The sequence below is a fragment of the Danio rerio genome, chromosome 20, assembly GCF_049306965.1.
Source record: "Danio rerio strain Tuebingen ecotype United States chromosome 20, GRCz12tu, whole genome shotgun sequence".
In the NCBI taxonomy this organism is placed as follows: Eukaryota; Metazoa; Chordata; class Actinopteri; order Cypriniformes; family Danionidae; genus Danio; species Danio rerio.
The window spans coordinates 35839357-35860505 of record NC_133195.1 but is presented as its reverse complement, the minus strand read 5'-3'; the positions used below and the strand labels follow the sequence as shown (position 1 = coordinate 35860505).

Genomic DNA, 21149 nt, shown 5'->3' with positions numbered 1-21149 from the left:
ACTTTTTACTAATGTGATAGCAAAGAAAAGTTTATTTTGTTAAGGTTTCTAATGTAATATGAGTTTAACCCTCTGCTGCACGCATTATGATAGGCTATAAATATATATTTGACTGTTTTTCCTTTCTCAGGATGGCTTAACTTAAAAAATTGTTTATTAACCCTTTGACTGCCTGCTCTACCAAATGGTAGACAATAATTTGACTGTTTTAAATAATGACTGATGAAGTAATTTAAGTAATGACTGCTTTAAATAATGGTCTACACACAGCATTGTTGGTTTACAAAAAAAAAAAACATAATCCTGTTGCACTACTACACTTGATTTTGGTTTTACTATAAAAGAAACAAGAAAACGGTAAAAGAAAATCTGAAAAATTGTATGCCATTAAGATGATTCAGTATTAAAAAAATGTTTTATTTTGATAATTTTTTTTAATAAAAAGATCTTACACTTCATTTTTTCTGATTTTTCATAGTAAATGTATTCATTCCAGTACTTTTACCATAAACTGTGAAATATCTACCATTTAGTAGAGGTTGATATTTAGGAATTCTGGGATTTGTTGAAAAAAATGCATTTAGTGTGTTAACTAGCGACATTACTGTAGGATTTACGAAATGCAAATTATGGTGGGGCAGTTAAGGTTAAGGTACTTTATGATTTCCATATGGCGGCAACGTCCAATAGTGGATCTTACTTAGACATTTCAATTTTAGAACTTTCCTTATAATTAATAATTTTGTTGTTTGAAAAAATTGTCGTTTGTTTTGATTTAATTGGTGTTGCAGTATAATCAGCTTTTCAATGTTTACTACAGTATACAATGCCTGTCTTGTTTACCTCTGAGCCAGCTTACATGAACTGTCTCCATCGCTGCTTTTATCAAATGTCCAATCTGCATTGTTCTCATGGTCACTAAAACCTCATCCTCAGTTACATCTGCAGGAAAAGCCAGTTTAGATTTTTCACTTACCATAGAACATGACGGTCCTCACTAATACACTATATTTATATCTAATCCAAAATATTGTCATTAAAATTTAATTTCATCCATAATGCAAATGTCATTAACATATGATTAGTCTTATAACTTGCATTCATGTTATTATCGTTACAACTTAAAAGATCATGGCTGAACTTGCTAGCTAGATAACCTATTCCAATATTGCACATTACACTATTGCACAGTGTTCTATTTGGCAACACATACAGTACATTTAATCCATTTATAAAAAACGTATTTGATAAAAACTTTGAGTGGTGAATATGTCATCATAATTTACTGGGGAAACACTGCTTTAGATGTTATTTATAAACTAAGGTTATTTTAACATAACATAATAGTTTTGTGTGTTTGTAACCAATGAATGGAGAAAGAACTGATTATTTTTTGCCCATATCAGTTGAAAGCAAGTGACAATTGTACAGTGAAAAATTAATATTTAAAATAATTTATTATAATTTACCTGACAGAGATGAGGTAGTTAGAGGTGCTTTAATCAAAGAAAGAAATTATAAGAAAACGTACTAACTGTGTTTAACACGCTAAACTAAATATCGAAAGAAATGCATGAAAAGAAACATCTTAATTGTATCAAATGTCCTAACTAAACTATTCTAACAAAAAAAAAAAAAAAAAAAAAACACACAGTGGGTGACACTTTAAAATGAGCATTACCACCGCAACTTGTATCGCTGCCACACTAAAGGAGTAGGAACGTGTTTTTAGGTATAACCAGAAGAGGGAACATATTGAAGTGGTGACATCTGTTCACAAAACAGCACTAATGAAATAATAGAAAAAAGAGTGCTGTAAATGTATATTGCATGACTTGCTCACTGCTAAAGCCTCTCCGAGGTATTACCCAAACTTATCAGTTACTGGGCAAGTTCATGAACAAACACATTGCAATCTCAATAGATTTTAGGCAAGAGCATTTACTGTATCACAAACTAAACAAAACCACATTCTCTCAGACTAGTGCTCGCAAGAGAGAGACCCATTCACCACAAAGCCAAAGAAGGAGTGAGATCGAGAGAGAAAGAGAAAGACATAGAGAGTGAGAGAGAGATTGCAGTTTGAACAGGCTTTTTAAATAGCCAACCAGCGATTTGTGGTGCAATCTTAGCATCTGTGCCCAATGTCACGGAATGCGGATGCTCTCATGCCATATTGTACCTGAAACGCACGTAAAACGTCTCACCCACATACAGACAGAAATGCGCACACACAATCCAAATGTACATTCTGCAGGGAAGTGTAACAATTGTATTCATTTGAATATTTTATAGTATTTTATTTGAGTAAAGTGATCTAAGTAAAATTGTATTTCTCTTCAAACTTTGGATAATTGTTCAAAATTAAAGGATCTTCTTGATAACCAGCAACTCGTAATCAAAATTCATACTGCTGCTTTATTTTTTCATTCCACTCCAGTATTTTCAGACCTGGTGAATCCTGGTCTACTTGTAGCACCAATGTTGTAGTCATTAAAAATCTGAACTCTGACTCTGGTCCTAAATTTTTGAAACTTTGACTCCTGAAAGTCCAATGTATCTCTAAGGCCTTTCACTGAATTTTGAAGGGATATTGGATGAGAATTGCATATGAATGTCAGCACAAATTCCGAGGAGGTTTCACAAATTCTGTCTCACAGCTTCTAGGTTTCATTACGTTATAACAGTAGGTATAGAAAGTGAAATGAACAAATTAAAAAGAAGAGATTGCACTCTCTCGTGGTTTTCAAAATACGCCTGTAAAGGAAGAAAAACATGGAAAGACAGTTATGAGTTGGAAGCAGTTTGATATTTTAATATTTAGACAGTGTTTCTGTGAACACTCGTCTGCTGCTGACACAAGATTGGCAGTTGGAAGAATTTTTGGTTTAATGAAGCAAACCTGCGAGCTAATTCTGTGAACTCAAGTCATTAAACTTTTTGCTCTTGTGAGCTTGAATTTGTGTGTGTTTGTTTCAGGCTCTTCACAGTTCGTTTCTGAGAGCTGTCACGTAGTTATGAGCCCTCTATTTGGCTACAGGCTGAGCAAGTCGGAAGACAAGAAAAACAAAACGTGTTATTGTAATTATATCCCAGTGTGAAAAAAAAAAAAAAAGTTTAGCAGGACTGTCACTTTTCCACAAAGATCACAGATTCAGAATGTAGGTTAAAATGGCACTTTTATTTGCCTAAAATGAAATTAGTTTACTAGCCTTTTTATTTATTTTACAGAACAAGAACACACAGAAGATGTTTTGAAAAAGCCTGTACCTCATTGACATTAATTATATAGTCACAAAACCAAGAATTTTTCAACATATCTTCTTTTGTTTTGTACTGAAGAAAAAGTCTAAAGTTTAGAACAAAGTACGGATGAGTGGATGAGTAAATTATGAGATACGATGTTTAACTACAGTTTTTAAAGTTTTCAAGAAGTTTAAAAGATTGCAATTGCTGTTGTGTTTAACTTTATCTAATATTTCTTAAAGGTATATCTATAGATTTAGATTAACAATAATAACATTATTTTAAGTAAATTTTATGCCAGTGGTTATTTAAGGGATAATGCATTAAAATTATTTCAAATGCACAACTCAAATGCAAAGATTGACTCGATGCAAAGCAGATTTTCATTTATAACTTGCGTTATAAATCACATTGTCTTCCTGTATTAAACAGTCAAAAGCAGGCAGAGAGAAAGTGCACATGCGTGGGAGAGTTCATGTGTGTGATTTCAATGTATTAGCTATCTCTTTGAAAATATTGTTGACCATATTTGTGAGTTGGTCAATTAACACCAGCTCCACATGTCAGTGTCCTCGGGATTACACTGATAATTCCAACCTGATAGAGCTTAAGAGGTACTGCCAAGAGGAAAGGGCAAAAATTCCCAAAGGCAGGTGTGCCAAGCTTGACCCGAGGCTGTAATTGCTGCTAAAGGTGCATCAACAAAGTAGTGAGCAAAGGCTGTGAATACTTATGTACATGTGATTTTTCAGGTTTTTTTATTTTTGATAAATTTGCAACAATTTCAAAAAATCTTTTTCACATTATCATTATGGAAATGTTTAGGAAATAAATTAATTTAATCCATTTTGGAATAAGGCTGTAACATAAAAAATGTGGAAAAAGTGAAGCGCTCTGAATATTTTCCAGATGTTTTCCAGATTTTTCCAGTCAAAATCAAGAATTTAAACATACCAAAGAATAAATCATAATGCAAGTCATGAATGCAAGTCTTGCAAAGACTGTATATATATATATATATATATATATATATATATATATATATATATATATATATATATATATATATATATATATATATATATATATATATATATATATATATATATAATGTAATTAGTTTGTCAATATTAGCATTATTGTAATGTAATAACATGCACCTTTCATAAAACTGCTTTGGAATAACAAATGCACAGCCACAGTTTTAAAGCCAATGATAAACTTCCGGTGAAAGCCTAGCGTGACTATTTTCAATTTCACAAGGTTGTTTTTGCAACATTGATGTTGTAATGCAATTACAAAACATTCAGTTAAATAGACTTAAGCATTCATTTAGTTGTTCAAGGGTAAAACGAGATGAAAGACTGCTGTAACCCTTAGCTCCGTCAGAAGCCACAGGTTAGCGGCTAACTAAGAGGCTAACTAGCAAGAATTTAATGCAGTGCTTCTTCTCCGATCTGAGACCCACTTCATATTGTATATCTAACAGGCAGTGGAGATCGCAGATTTTTAAAGAAATCAGATCTTAAACATGACAATTTTGTAATGGAACGACCTTGAGCTGCCTGGTCGAAAGTTAAAAGTCTGTGCGCATATAGCCCATTATTGTGAAAAGTGCACTCAAATTGAACTTAATAATTTACCTAGTGCTAAATCAACAACACAGGATCAAGAAGAAATAAGAACAATAAAATCGAACAATATTTGGCCGAAATACAACTATTTGAAAGAATAATGACAAATGCCTGTCTAAATGAAGTGCTTAGCAATGCACATTACTAAAATTTAAGTTTTAGTTTATTTGCAATAGGAATTTTATTAAATATCTTCATGGAAGATGAGCTTTACTTTATATCTTAATAATTTCTGAAATAAAAAAAAATCAATAATATCAATCTAAATACATTAACATTATTTATTTATCTGCGTTTATTTAAAATATAAATCTTTTGTAGACTTGTAGTGTCATTTTTAATCAGTTTATTCGATATGTCTTTATTCAAAACAAAATAAAAATAGTTACTGACACCATTCTGTTGAACAGGAATGTGTCTATGATGACTCAAAACAAAAGTCAGACCAAGTCAGTGTTGTAACAAAAAAACTAAAAGCACCCGTGAGCTTTCATATCCCATGTTGCTGTTTTGCCCTTAAGCGCAGCTGTTAATCCCAGGGCTGCTCCAGGTTCTAGCCAGCAGTTTACGATAAATAAAGCACCTGCTGGAAAAACACTCAAATCAGACATGTCACAAGTCTATTATTTACTTTCATTTCATGTGCTTTTAGCAGCATTTCAGCTGCGCCTCTGCAGGAAGCGTTAACTCTTTTCTGCTCTTTTTCTTTAATATCTTTCACGCTTGAACTGGAAACTTTGGCCTTCCGCTTTAATGAACAACACAAAAGGTCATGAAGGGAAATGGCTGTTTGTTGCTTTTCAAGGTAACGGTTGGCCAGATCCACGGTCACAGGTGCACTCAGAGCTTTTTTTACTTTCTTTTAGACAAATGCTGAGGTAATAACTGGCCGTGCAGCAATTCACACATCCGCACCAACACACTTTTCTTAATGGATGGTAATGTACCTCTCGTGTGCCGTTGGTTAAATGCTGGAGAAAATCCATTACCGCTGATGGGAAGAGGAAGAATGCGATGTTCTGTGTGTGTTTTACTTCCATCTGTTCCGTTTCCGAGTGACATTTCGCTTTTGTGTTTGCTAATATTTGTACAAGGAGACTTGCGACAGACAAGCTGTACGACAGGCCTCGAACGCCTCCGTCATTCGCACCTCTTATCCGATTGTTTCTTCATTTGCCTTTTGCTCGTTTCATATGCTAATCCGTTTAGCCTTCCTTTTCTCTTAATTTAAACCTCCTGTATCTCTCTCACATAACACATAATCTCTGTCTCTCGCCCATCACACATCCATCCCTGCATTTCTCTTCTCACTCTTTTTTTTTTTCACCCTCCAATCGAATCCCCGTCAGACATCATCACTATCACAGGCAGCACATGTATGCGGTGTTATTGAAAGTAAGTAGGAGCGTGCAGTCGGGCCTCTGGATGAATCCTGCTCCGTCTAAAACGGTGCGCTGCCTTTGCATTGCAAATTAAGCCCAACAAGATGTTTCTTTCAAATCTAAGTGCATAATTATGTTCTCTGTGTAGGAATGAGACTGTGATCCTGTTGTACTGTGACGCCCTACTAACAGCGAGCAAGTGTTTTCTCCCTCAACCGCTGTTGTTTTCTGTTCTTGGGTCTGTTGAAATGGAAAGCAGAGCAAGGTTTTAAATGAAAGCGGCGCATCCCTGGAAATGCAGGATTTTTTTTCTTTTATTTTCTTTCGTTTATTCTTCTGAGAAACAAATGTTCAAAAGTCGCTTCAGTTTAGATTAATCTTTGTGTGTAAAACAAAGGCTAATTAGCCTATAATATAATCAAATGTGCATTTGTTCTAGTTTATTTATTTTGCTAATGAGTATTTAACGGACCTTTAGTCCAATATTCTAATATGTTCTGTATCTTTTGGCCCAAATTAAACTTTAAAAAAGACATGCATGTGGCTTTAAAGGTGCATTGTGTATAGACAAGCTGGTTAATACAGGCCCGTAGCCAGCCTGCTGAAAGAGGTGGTTCTGGACCTTTTTTCAGTTATTCGCCTCATTTTCTATTTAATTACGAGATTTAAATACTGAATTTTGGTGAGATTTTAAGCACTTTTGTTAGCTGAATTAGCTTGTCGGATGGTTATCATAACCAAAAATAATTACTAAATATTGAGAATAAAGAAATATGATTTTTTTTTTTTTAAATACAAATTTATGACATCATTAATCATTAGAAAAATTGTTTTAAATTATGAGTGCATTCACTCCTAGACTTTGGTTCAGTTTGCAGTTTGCCCAGTTAGCGCGGTTTGTTTGGCGTATGTGAATTCAGCAATCACGATTGAATCCACGCAAAATCTAACATAATAATAATAATAATAATAATAATTTAGAGCTCCACATTTTTTTACGGGACAAATTCTGGACCTTTGTCAGTAAGGGGTGGGTCTTCTGAACCACTCGAATTTTCGAACTTGGCTACAGGCCGATAATTAGCATTATATATAAAATATAAAAAGATAAAAAAAAAATTTCATGTACTCAACTACTTGTCAAATGTCAAAAGTAGAATAAAGTAACAAGTATTTACTTTAGCACGTAAAATACAATGTAAGTAGTAGTAATAATAATAATAATAAAACTGTACTAAATATATTTTAGAATGTTTACATGTTTTTTGAATTTGTTTTATAATATGCTGATTTGGTGATCAAGAAACATTTGTTTTTTTTTTATCTATATATATATATTTTTAATATATACATTTTTGCCAGGATTTTTTTATAATTTAAAAATATATATAATAGAAATATTTATGATGATGCAAACATGTTACTTTTGATCTAAAGTTACAATAACTGATTAATGAAAAAAAGAAAACATAAAATAATGTGTCATTTGTATTAATGTAAGTTAAAATTATAAATAAATATAAGTTATCACCATAAAAAAAATAGTAGCATAACAAATTTTTAAAAAATAAGTACACCCCAAATATTCAATATTTACATTCAATATTTACGTGACATTTTCTTATTGTGACACAGTTCCTAGAGAAATGGAATATTAGGTGACAAAACAGTGGGCGTGGCTCATTTTTTTCTACTTCAAGCTGATTAGATGCAGTAAAGAAGGCCTTTCATTCATAAAGATTGAGAAAAGGGTTTGGCGAGAGTTATTACAACCTAACAGATGACTACAGCTCACCATTTCTGTTTGTTGTCAAAAGTGACAGTTGGAGCGGTGTGGTTAAATAGGAGTAAATAGCACTTTTTCCAAGATAAAGGTAATCTAAAATAAATCACTGAAAGCAAACAGGAAGTGCATTTTTAGGTTTTAATTAAAGATTAGAAGGCCAAGCATTTTTTTTCCCTAATGTTATGCACAGATGAACTGTTCACCACAAAACTGGCAATGTGGGCTAACAAAATCGTATGGTTAGTTTTGAATTCTTGGTTACTTTTGTAAAATAGTCCACAAAACTGCTAGTTTACTTCTGACATTATTTGATCAGTACAGTTATAAATTAAGCTCATTTTAAATGTTCTTGTGACCTATAATATATATATATATTTTATTTATATATTTTTTTTTTTGTTAGTTTGTTTAATTTCTTGTTCTTTCTGTCATATTTCCCGGTATTAGACTCCCGTCCATCGTTGTTGCTTAGTCTCTAATCTCCCCTGAGTGTTCTGGGGTTAAATCCTTTGCTCGGGGCTGATTAGTTCATGAATCATACCCCTGTAGGGTTTGAATGGTCGAGCCTTTGATTTCCAGCCCCCGGATCTGCTACACATCCATTCACTGATACAGAATAACAGACAGGACTCCAGTACGATTATAAAAAGGCCCGCCATCTAAAAGACTACCTTTGGTCTTTGAAATCTACTTAGTGACATTGTTGCTTGATAAACACATTATTAACGATTGACGCATTTACAGCCGGTGCTGCGTCTGTCATACACAGCGCAGTCTTGTAATTTAATATTGCATTCTGAGCACCAGCGAGGATGCAGTGATTATTTATCAGCCTTTTATTTGATGTTGATGGATGTTCCTTTTAACGCGCCATGTGCTTCTTCTTTTTTTCTTTGTCTTATTCTTTTTGTGCATTAGGCCTCAGTGGGCGATGCTTTAATCCTTTTAAACAAACTCCTTTCTTTTAATAAACCCCTTTCAGCCGGATCTTTGGTGGCTGTGTTCGCTGTACGCCGTTGGCACCTCTGTCTTTGAGAATCAAAACGCTGTTTAGCATAATTGTCAGGGTGAGAGCAATGCAAAGCACCAAGTGCAAAACCCCTCATCATAGCCAACAGCAAACATGTACAAGGATGCATTCGGCCCACTCGCTGCCCATTATATTTAAATAGGTGTTTGTAAGCACATAGTTTTCCGCCCAAACATTTCTGAGTGTTTTTAGATGCCTCAGTTGTCATTATTTGGATTTGTGTTTCAAACAAATTCTGCATGATCAAGCATTCAATTTCAAGCCCTTCGGGAAAGCATCAAACTGAGCCCTTCTTCACTCTTACGCACACACACCTGTGGACATTTAGCATAAATAGCCGCTGATGTGCATGCAAAATGCCACAAGCGTAGTGTTTTTCAATGGAAAGCATGTAAATATGCAGTGAACCTTCACATTAACCCATCAAAAAGGGTCTTTTAACATCATTAGAGGTAATTAGCATCTAAAACCCGGTTGAATCCCTGAGCACCGCAGTTGCAGGGTCGGCTATTATAGTTCACGTGCATTCGTGGCCGTAGGGAGCTAGATTGTATGTGCACTAAACACTGGGCAGGTTTGAGCTATAGGAATTGACATTGGGAATTGATAGATAAGCTGGAGAAGGGAGTCTTGCTTGTGGTCGGATTGTCACTCGGTAAAGACAAAGAAGGGTAGAGACAGAAAGGGAATAGCTGGATAAAGATGTTTCATCATGAAAGAGCTCGTCTCAGAGAGGGTTCAAATGCTCGCCGTATCCATCCATCATGTCTCTTTTCTGCATCCCTCAGATCAGCCGTGCTCAATCGGTGACCTAAAAAAAGGCGCAGGTCTGTTCTGGTCAAAGACACAGGGATAGTTTTTATTTTTTTGAAATGTAGCTAACCCCAAAAAATTGTGCCTGGATTTATGAGTCAGTTGGTAGAATAGGTATATTCTAATCTGTTCTGTATCTTTTGGCCCAAATTAAAACTTTAAAAAAGACATGCATGTGGCTGTAAAGATGCATTGTGTATTGACAAGCTGGTTAATACAGGCCCGTAGCCAGCCTGCTGAGATGAGAAAGAGGTGGTTCTTTCTTCTCAAAAACTGGACCTTTTTTCAGTTATTCGCCTCATTTTCTATTTAATTATGAGATTTAAATACTGAATTTTGGTGAGATTTTAAGCACTATTTTTAGCTGAATTAGCTTGTCAGATGGTTATCATAACCAAAAATAATTACTAAATATTGAGAATAAAGAAATATGACATTTGTTTATTTTTAAAATACAAATTTATGACATCATCAATCATTAGAAAAATTGTTAGAAAAATATTGACATGGTAAATTAACTGCAAAGTGATGCTATTGTTAATGAAAACCAATAATATTGTTTTACATTATAGTAAAAATGAATTTAATCTAACATTTACTTGTTGTTAATACATATATTTTTTTTATGGAATATTTTTGTCAACCTTTTTGAAAATGTTAAAAAAATAATAATTTAATTACATTGTTGAGGGTCTTAACATGCTCAAACTCACAAAATTTAGCAAACACCAGAAGTGGAGAAATTTTATTATATACACTCACCGCACTCTTTATTAGGGACATGTTACAGTTGAACCCCCTTTTGCCTTCAGAATTGCTTTAATTCTTTGTTGCATAGATTCAACAAAGTACTGGAAAATTCTTCACAGATTTTGGTCCATATTGACATGATAGCATCACGCAGTTGTTGCAGATTTGTCTGCTGCACATGCATGATGCATATCTCCCATTCCACCACATCCTAAAGGTCCTCTATTGGATTGAGATCTGGTGACTGTTGAGGCCATTTGAGTACAGTGAACTAATTTTCATGTTCAAGAAACCTGTCTGAAATGATTCGCACTTTATGACATGGCACACTATCCTGCTTGAAGTAGCCATAAGAAGATGGGTACACTGGTTATAAAGGGATGGACATGGTCAGCAACAATACTCGGGTAGGCTGTGACGTTGACATGATACTCAATTAGTACTAATGGGCCCAAAGTGTGCCAAGAAAATCTCCCCCACACCATTACATCACCACCATCAGCCTGAACCGTTGAATCAATGGAGGATAGATCCATGCTTTTAATGTTGTTGATGCTAAATTCTGACTCTACCATCTGAATGTTGCAGCAGAAATCAAGACTCATCAGACCAGGCAATGTTTTTACAATCTTCCATTGTCCAATTTTAGTGTGCCTAAGTGAATTGTAGCCTCAGTTTCCTGTTCTTAGGTGACAGGAGTGGCATCCGGTGTGGTCTTCCTCATTCTGATGCTCAGTTTGAACTGCAGGAGATCGTCTTGACCATGTCTACATACCCAAATGCATTGAGTTGCTGTCATGTGATGTTATGTGTCATAAAATTTGCATTAACGAGCAGTTGGACAGGTGGACCTAATAAAGCGGCTGTCGAGTGTAGGTTTCAAAACTGTGTAGCAAAATGGCTTAATAGCGCTACCTATTCACTTTCAACAAAGTTCCCATTGTGCTACTATTCACGTACATATACACAATTTGGCAGATTCATGGACTTCACCAATAGATACAAAAAAAGGTCAAATGTAGTAAAATCTGAAACCCAGCAGGAAGTAAATTTTTTTGTTTTCTCCACTAAAAAATGTTATGCTTTTTATTGACATTTTTTAGAAGTTGAGAAGAGCACAGTTTCTTTTCACCGGTGTCTTTTTCTCACTTCGCTGTGTTTTCTATGTGTCCCTTATCTCTCTATCCTGCTATGAGCTTTGTCAGCCTTAATATGCCTGTCTGTTGTTGTGCTCCATTTCTTAAATCTTTTTATTTTCTTGTGCCTTGTTCTGTACATCTCACTCTCTTTTTACTTTCTATTGTCAGCTCAGAACATGTGCTATTTAACAGTCAGAGTTCAATAATACACAATCCCACACAGCATCCCATTATCAGGCTCTGTTATCACACTCATGATGCACCGTTGTGATAATTTCCATATAGATTAGTGTGTAATCACTCTATATTCTGTTCTTCTGGCAAGGCTCTTAACCTGTTCATTACTCCTCGTGGCAGACTGAATAACGCTGAATTTAAATTTGTACTTCGCATACCGATTGTACGAATCTCCACAGGTTTGGAGATAATTTACTGTAAAGGTCCAGAGGTTTGAGATTACATTATAAATCTGACTGGTAGTAGTTTAAACCTGGAAACCAACAGAAAGTTTTACTATTTGTGAAACAGTTCTGCTTTTAAAGTTTTATTCTAAAAGTGTTTTTAGGGAGAGAATTTATTAAGGTGTCAGAATCAGACTGGTACAAATCATTATTAGATTTTAATTTTAAGATAATTTATCATAACCATTTATCGGTTCATTAAAGTCCCTTCATTGAGCTTTATTAGATTTGTGAATTCGTAATTTGTGAATTCAAATTTCAAAGTTGCACAATAATTGGAGGAATATTTTCTAAAAAGACAGTCAATTTTAAAATTGAATTTGAATTTATTTCCATCTTTTTGATATAAGACATATCTGTTTTCTCATTCTCTATGTCTTTGCACGCTCAAATTCTAAAATTTCATATCCTTTTTTTTCTATTCATATCAGAAAAATTGGTCATGTACACAAACCTTGCACACTGAGTCTGATGCTTATTAAATAATCCTTTCAGAGAAAACGCAAAACATTTCAAAGTCAATTCAAGCAGGGATGCTTTGCTATCCTCCGTCTTCTTTAAAGTAGAAAAAGAAAGACGAATAGGTTACATATTGTGTTTATCCTGCATAAAAGTAAAGGAGAGTTCTCCTTATCAAAGTGCTGCGCTGGATTATCACCAAGTGCAAAGTTTTTTTTGCAGGAAATCAGTGGAATTTTGGTACATTGTTTATGATACTCAACACATTTACGTATGCAAGCAAATCCGGAACAGAGACTGGCAGTATGGATAGTCTAGTGGTTAGTGCGTCGACATATAGGACCATGGTGCTCACGGCGACCAGAGTTTGATTCCCGGCTCAAGGTCTTTTGCCGATCCTACCCCTCTCTCTGCTCCCATCACTTTCCTGTCTTTAATCTCTACTGTCTTGTGCATTAAAAGTACAGAAAACCCCAGAAATTTTTTTTATAAAAAAGGTATGGACGAACACGCATACACCAAACAGCAGCAGGTGCAAAAGGTGCACCAGTCACTGAATCCAGCATAGGAACCCTCAAATCTTAACCAAATTCTGTCTGTTTTGTGCACTGTCATAGTTTTTTTTTTTTCTGCTGAAGGCTCAAGTGACTGCATTCTGTATTTTGCCTTCACTTGTACTGTGCCTCTGAACTGTCAAAACACCTCTCAAAAAGCTTTTTCGATGAGCAAAATTTTTAAAAATTGAGTTGGGTCTGTCTGCGGTTTGCAAGATAGGGGTGTAACTTGTAGTACAATTATGGAGACCCATGTGTCAAAACCATGTTGATGCCAAGATGGCGCTGGACATCAGTTATTAATGTCTACACCTATTCCACACTTAATTCAACTTTATTCAACAATCACAGTCATTAACGTCTATACCTACCACAACCCTAAACCCACCATCATCGTTATTATTGTACACACTTTCCCCAAACCTAAACCAAACCATCACACTTATTGACATCTACACCTTCCCCAACCCTAAACCTCACTATCACAGTTATTAACGTCTACACTTTCCCCAAACCCAAACCAAACCATTACAATTATTAACATCTACACCTTCTCCAACCCTAAACCTTACTATCACAGTTATTAAAATCTACACCTTCTCCAACCCTAAACCCAACCATCACAGTTATTGACGTACAGTACAGAGTTGCGGAGGCTTTCATCCTTGACACGCTCACCATTGTACTGTTATTTGGAACCACAGAGCGTGACGCAGAGTAAACTAACTATCATGACAAAACGGATGAAGAAGTCATCAGCGCGTGGAGTTGCATGGTGGAGTGGCTAAAATTTATATAATAATATATCAAATGAATTGGTTGTGGATGAGTTTGGAGAAAACTCATGAAAACCTCTTGTTACGTCCCTGCCTTGCAATCCACAGACAGATACACTTGGAAAAAATAGAACCCGATTCAAATTTTTTATTTTGATGGACGAAAGTTTCTGCGGCAGTGTGACAATTTGTTTGACACAAATTGAGGTGGAATTAATTTTTTACGTGAGAAAATTACAGACGAGAAAAATACAGACGAATTGATTCAGTGTGTAATAAGCTTGAATGGTTGTGTGATGAAAGTTGTTCTGATTCAGTGAGGTTTTCTTTTCTTGTAGGCGGATCCAAGAGCTCTGATTCGTCTTGTGACCAAGCATGTGACAGACCACGCTGGATGTGATTGGCCGGATGAGGACTTGGAAGCCTTGATTGGTCAGTTGCGTCTGTACAGTGAGAGACTGACAGACTTCACTCAAGCTCAGGTGCTGCAGGGACTCGGCCGTGGAGTTGATGTTCAGAGGTTTAGCAGTGACAACCAGTACAAAAAAGAGACTATTCTGGGCCTGGCTGAGTAAGTAATGTGTAATAATTTAATTAATATTTCATTATTAATCGTGTATTTAACATTTTATCCTAATGGTAGTCATTAAAACTGTAATAAAACATGGAATAGCAATTATGAAGTGACCTTTTGCCCAGATCTCAGCTCTGCACACTCTTGGCATTCACAAAGAATGTGCCCGGAGTTGAAAGAGAATGACACATCTCCTGCATTTTTTAATCTGTCTGTCCTCTGAATATGACTCTCTGGAAGGAAAGCTCATGTTTCAGGTTTGATCCTTTGATCCGAGCCCAGAGCTCTAGCTTTAAGCAGCCTGAGACATGGTTTTATGAGGACTGGCATCACAGGTCTGGGACGACTAAGATCTAGTGAGATTTGGTAAAAAAAAGACATCCGATACTTATTGTAGGAGCTGCAAAACTTAAGTTCCAGCAGCTATGTGCTGATCTGAATTGCAAGAGCAGCCAAAACGAGGGATTAAATCATTCTTTTAGAGCAAAACAGCTTTGGATTTCAGCAGATACTGTATGTTACACCACCCAGACCTTTGATGGACTGTCAGTTTGGCCAAGATTAGTAAGATTGAGGGGCCATTTACTCGACAACTCGTTTTCTGTTAAAAATGGGGAACATTTTATGCAGTTTTACATGTGGTGCTTTCACACCTGTAATTGATTGTGTTGTTCTAAAAAAAAAAAAAGGATTAAAATTGTTTTAATGTTGTTACTTGTTCTTGGTCCGCTTCACTTTCACACGGCTTAGTTTCTAAACGGAGATGCAAATAGCTAAGCAAATCAAATTAGTCCAGTTAGGCCTGTCACGCGTCCTTATATTATTTATAACTATGAGCAATAAGACATTATAAGCGAAAAGCTGCTCTTTAATTTTGAATGATGACACCCACAGACATGGTCACCAGGTAAGACTTTTTCATACATAGCCATTGGCTTATATACATTATAAGCTTTACATTATAGAGAGAAATAACAGGTAAACCAACATTGCACTGCCTCACAGTAAGAAGGTCGCTGGTTCGAGCCTCGCCTGGGCCAGTTGGCATTTCTGTGTGGAGTTTGCATGTTCTTCCCATGTTCACGTGGGTTTCCTCCTGGTGCTCTGGTTTCCCCCACAGTCCAAAGACATGCGCTATAGGTGAATTGAGTAAGTTAAATTGTTTGACTAAGCAAAAAGGAAAATGAATGAATGAATATAGCCTGGTTTGGTATTTCATTGGATTGTATTGCTTACTCACTACAATCGATCCGCTCCAGAGTTTGTTTCAATCGAAGGAGGCCACCTCATTCAGACGTTCTTGGACCAATTGCTTTGGCATGGATCAGAGTGTGATTGCTAAATTCACATATGCCAAATGAGCCGTGCTAACTGGGCAAACGAGACCTGTTCTGAAACAAATTTCTAGGTGTGAAAGCACCCTTAGTTTACGTGACTGCAGTGTTTTTTTTGGCACTAAAATGCACTAATCTGAAAACGGGTTTCAAAGTGGAAGTTTTTTAAACTGCTGCCATTGTTGTGTCCATGTAAACGCCCAAATGTGAATGTTTATAAACATGATGTCATGTATGTGCCATGTACATTCCGGATTTTAGATTTAAGGCTATTGATCTTTTTCATCAGCAAAGTTTGAATGTTGTGACTTCCTTAGTGTCTACTAGCAAGGTGACAGCGCCAAATACTGGCCTGACATAAGTAATACAGCATTTTAGGCTATTTTCATGGATGCATAAATGTATAAAAAGTCTAAAAACTTAGACGTGTAAATGTGAAACTTTTTTTAAAATCCTGCCTCATTGTTATGTAAACGTAGCCAGCAACACTGAATATGATTAGTTGAAGTAATTGATTTTTTTCATAATATGTTTATTGGTCTTTTTCCTGTTTTTTTTTTACTTTTGACACATTTTTATTTGACGTAACTATTGTTTCTTTGCTTTTTCATGCTTTTTTCATTGTGTATTGTTGTTTTATATTACGCTTGGTTTTTGTTTATGCTATTTAAATTTTTCTTTAGCAGTAATTTTATTGTTTACTTTGTCATTTATTCTGTCATTCATTCTATTGTTTGTTCTGTATCTTAATTATTCTATTGTTCATTGTATCAATCATCTAGCATCCGTTCTACTGATCGTGCTGAATATCTACTCTATATACTGTATGTTTGTCATACTTTCAGTCTATCTATTAATCTGTCTCTACAGTTTTTTTTTTTTCAATAGTTTTATCTATAGTTTGTTCTGTGCTGATATCTACTGTATGTTTTATTGCTGTGACTTTCTGTTTATTTGTTTTTCCTAGGACACTGGATGAGAATGTGTACAGCATCTCTCGTTCTCTGGCTCACCGCTACAGCATTCCACTCTGGGAAGTGCACATGACACACCTTGAGTTTCTCTTCACTGATAGTGGGTAAGAAACACACACATAGCGCACACACACATAGACATATATTAACATTGCTCACACTCATGATTTACCGTACACCTGACACTTTTCCAGCAGTATGAGCCTATAAAACCTCAGTTAGAGACTATGTCTGTGGCTTCCACATGTAAGAGTTTTTGTTTTCTGGACGTGAGGGCCTACAAACAGGTCAGAACCGCATGACCCCTGTGCTCTAGAGGCACAAAAACAGAAGATTGCACAGATCGATAGCAGCCTCCAGTCAATCGCTCCATGTGTTTGGCCAGATTTACAGTTTAGTAGCGAAGGCAAGAATCCCTTTGTTTGTTTTTTCAGTTTGCAATTTGAAAGAGCTTTGAAAATCTGCGCACAAACACGGTGCCACCCCTCCTGAGCTTCCTGCATGGTAAATTTGTCGCTGAATCATTGTTCAAAGCCCGGTCTAATCAACTCCCTCTCCATCTCTCACCAGGTTTAATCACCCTGAATCTCTCTCTCAATACGTAAACATGCACTCATTTGACTTTGCTTATTTAGAAACTGATGTGAACGGGTGAACTACTGTGAATGGGATTTTTCTTTTGTTTTTTCTTTTTTCTTCTCCATTTTTCCCATGTTACAGTCATTTCATACTCATTAGCATCCTCAAGGCTTCTGTTTTATTTAGTTTTTTTTTTCTTTTTTCTTTTTTTGTAGCTCTGTGTAGAACATGAAATCTCTGAAATTCCCCCATCAAATATGTTATCAAAGGAGAATGGCACCAGGGGGAGTTTGAGCAACTTTGGCAATTATTTAGAAGTTTCATTGTGTTGTGGTTTCTGTTTGCTAATTTGTCAGCAAATAGGCTTTTCTGACTGATGAGGGCTTGTAAACACACATTTTTCATCGTTTATGCTATTTAATCAGTTTACGCGATTTGCATATGATGTGGTTATGTAATGCCTGTTCAAAGGCCCTGAAAAATGGTCAGTTCCTTCTCTCTCTCTCTCTCTCTCTCTCTCTCTCTCTCTCTCTCTCTCTCTCTCTCTCTCTCTCTCTCTCTCTCTCTCTCTCTCTCTCTCTCTCTCTCTCTCTCTCTCTCTCTCTCTCTCTCTCTCTCTCTCTCTCTCTCTCTCTCTCTCTCTCTCTCTCTCTCTCTCTTTCTTTCTCTCTCTCTCAGGTACAGCTCATGCTATGGGTTATGCAAATGCTTGGGTTTGTTTCATGAGGGACTTTTGGATTTTAAAAGTATTCCTTAAATTTAATGTTATTTAATTTATTGGATTGAAAAAAGTGAAACTATTGTCAAATGTGTGCTTTAAAACACACGTCCATGTATTTATTCTTATTGTCAATGTTCATTTTGGCATCATGCATTGGCTGCCTGGATTGACACTTTTAAAATTGCCTTAACTTCAGGCTTTTCCTTTATTCCATTTAACTCGATTTAATTTTACACTACCTGACTAAGGTCTTGTCGCCTATTTAAGTTTTAGGAACAACAAATAATAACTTCTAGTTGACCATTTGGTGGCTTATATGAAAGGCAAAGCCCTCTAGATTACGCTTATTATACCAAAATAAAATATGATCATGCCTCAATTTTTTTTATTGTTTAATTACAACAGTAAGGTCTAAGTATTTTTACCTAACAAAAATAATGTACAGTATAGAATATAAAGTCATGGTGCATTAATATTGTGTATGACTCCTATGAGCTTGGAGGACTGCATCTATACATCTCTGCAATGATTAATAACTTATTAATGAAGTCATCTGGAATGGTTAAGAAAGCATTCTTGCTCCCAAAGTTCATCAAGATTCTTTGGATTCATCTTCAATGGCTCCTCCATCTTACTCCAGATATGCCTAATAATTTTCATGTCTGGTGACTGGGCTTGCCAATCCTGGAGCACCTTGACCTTCTTTACTTTCAGGAAGTTTGGCATGGAGGCTGAAGTATGAGACAGAGCACTATCCTGCTGAAGAATTTGCCCTCTCCTAGGGTTTGTAATGTAATTGCAGAACAAATGTCTTGATACCTTTTTTCATCAAGTACCACCTCAGAAAAAATTGTCTCCAAGTACCACTATAATGAGCAGTATTGAAATACAGTACACAGTTCTAAAACGTGGCAGATTAATTTCTATTAATAAGAATTTGTATTATTGTCAGCCTTTTTTTTTTTTTTAGTTCTGTTTATTTTGATTGTCATCCTGATTGCTCATAAGTCATGTTTTTCTCAGCTACTGTGTCTATATTGTGTTTAGGGCCAAGTAACAGTGTATTATTTGTATTGTTTTAGTCCAACAAGATACTCAGTTTATTTGTGCTCATTCGTCTTGGCCAGAATAGTGTTAGTAATATTAAAGACATGTTTTCGGTCCAGCTGAATGAATAGGCACTTTTTGAAAACTCATTTCATGGATTTTAAGAGCTCGAAAATGGAGGTTGAGGACACTCAGTTTTACTGTAGATCTTTCTATTGGTTCTTTTTTTTTTCAATGCATATTAATATACTGGAGGGTTTTGGCCTTATTCTGTCCAGAATGCTTTGTTAGTGTTCTGTGTGCACAGAGCACTCTCTTATGAAACCCACACCGAATAGTTTCTAATGGCTTTTTATTTCAATTTTCAAATTCATGATTCAGTAGAAGGCCCCATGCTGACTGCCATACAATGCATTAGCTTCTATAGCTGAATGCATTTCTGGCCAGATTTTAATTGCCATTTTGTATTGGACGGGCATTTTGTTGGCATCAAGCACTCCTTTTGCTTTCTTTATCAGTTCATTTTTAAGTTAAGTAATTTTCGACAAAAGATATGGTTTAAGTTTCTTAGAGATGGGTTGCAGCTGGAAGGGCATCCGCTCTGTAAAAAATATGTTGGATAAGTTGGCGGTTCATTCCGCTGTGGCGACCCCAGACTAATAAAGGGACTAAGCCGAAAAGAAAATGATTGGATGAATGATATGGTTCAAGGCTGAGTGGTTAGCACTGTCGCCTCATAGCAAGAAGGTCACTGGTTCGGGTCCCGACTTTGCCAGTTGGCTTTTTTGTATGGAGTTTGCATGTTCTACCCATGTTGATGTGGGTTTCCTCCTATATGTTCCCCCACAATCCAAAGACATGCACTATAAGTGAATTGAATAAACTAAATTGGCCGTAGTGTATGAGTGTGTGTGTGATTGAGAAAACAAGTATGGACAGCATAGGCTGAATGCTCCCCCTGAAGGTGCACTTGTGACCCGTATACAAAAATGATTATACCAGGTTGTACCCGGTGAACTCCAACATAGCTGAAGGTTGTGTTCTGTATTTGGTAGATGTGGTATTTCAATCAGTTCAACTTATCCCATTATTGTCTTTTCACACAGCAAGCAAAAGCAGTGCGTGAGCAGCGCGTGCGCAGCGCGTATAGAGAGCATAAGCAGCACGCAGGCGTTTGACTTTTACACCAGCTGCGTCGGCTACACACATCTCTTCGGCAGCTGCTGCAGAGATCAATCTATCTCTGTCTATATCTGGTCACCTATCGCTCTCTATACACAAATACTCTTTTTTTTTTTTTTTACTTTTCATCTGCACCAAGGCCCCCGGCTTCCTATGCTGTTTCTTTAACCTGCAAGTCTTTATTTTGCAAATATATAGATCATACAGTACTGTATGCTTCTCAAGCTCTATGAGGAGTGTCAATCATGTCTGGTGCACTCAGAAGACAATCACCTGTGATATCATGTGATTTGGTTTTTGATTGTCAGGTGGTTTTAGGCCTAGTTATAATAATATTTATACAATATAGTTATAATGATATTTATACATGGTCATACTAGTGTTACATTCTCCGCATCAGTAATGTCCAGCGGCAGAGTAACAGATAACAGCAAAAGGATGAGACAGACAAAAGTAATCAATGCATGCGCTTCTTTTACTTATTTTTGTGTCGTCAGGTTCACAGTGCAAACAGCTCCCGGGTGGAATAACTTGAGTGGACATAAAACAAAGCCGAATAAAACTTTCTTCCTCTGCTTCATCTGCACAGCACACAACAAGCTCACATCATTCAGCATGCGTGTCGATCTACACTACCCACAATACACTTCGCTATGGACTACAACTCCCGTAAAAAGCCTTAGTCTTAAAGTGGCCACTCTCTATTTC

General features: G+C 36.0%; 1 protein-coding gene across 8 annotated transcripts in view; it reads left to right on the top strand.

Moving 5' to 3' along the window:
• nbas (NBAS subunit of NRZ tethering complex) overlaps positions 1 to 21149 on the top strand; it is a 378367-nt gene that overhangs the window by 180420 nt on the left and 176798 nt on the right. For all 8 annotated transcript variants that reach the window (XR_012395546.1, XR_012395545.1, XR_012395547.1 and 5 more), the window contains 2 exons: positions 14369 to 14601; positions 16906 to 17016. Coding sequence is in view for 4 of the 8 variants with exons in the window: in XM_073932555.1 (XP_073788656.1) it covers positions 14369 to 14601; positions 16906 to 17016 (344 nt within the window). In the remaining 4 variants the exon portion in view is untranslated. The remainder of the gene's footprint in view (positions 1 to 14368; positions 14602 to 16905; positions 17017 to 21149) is intronic.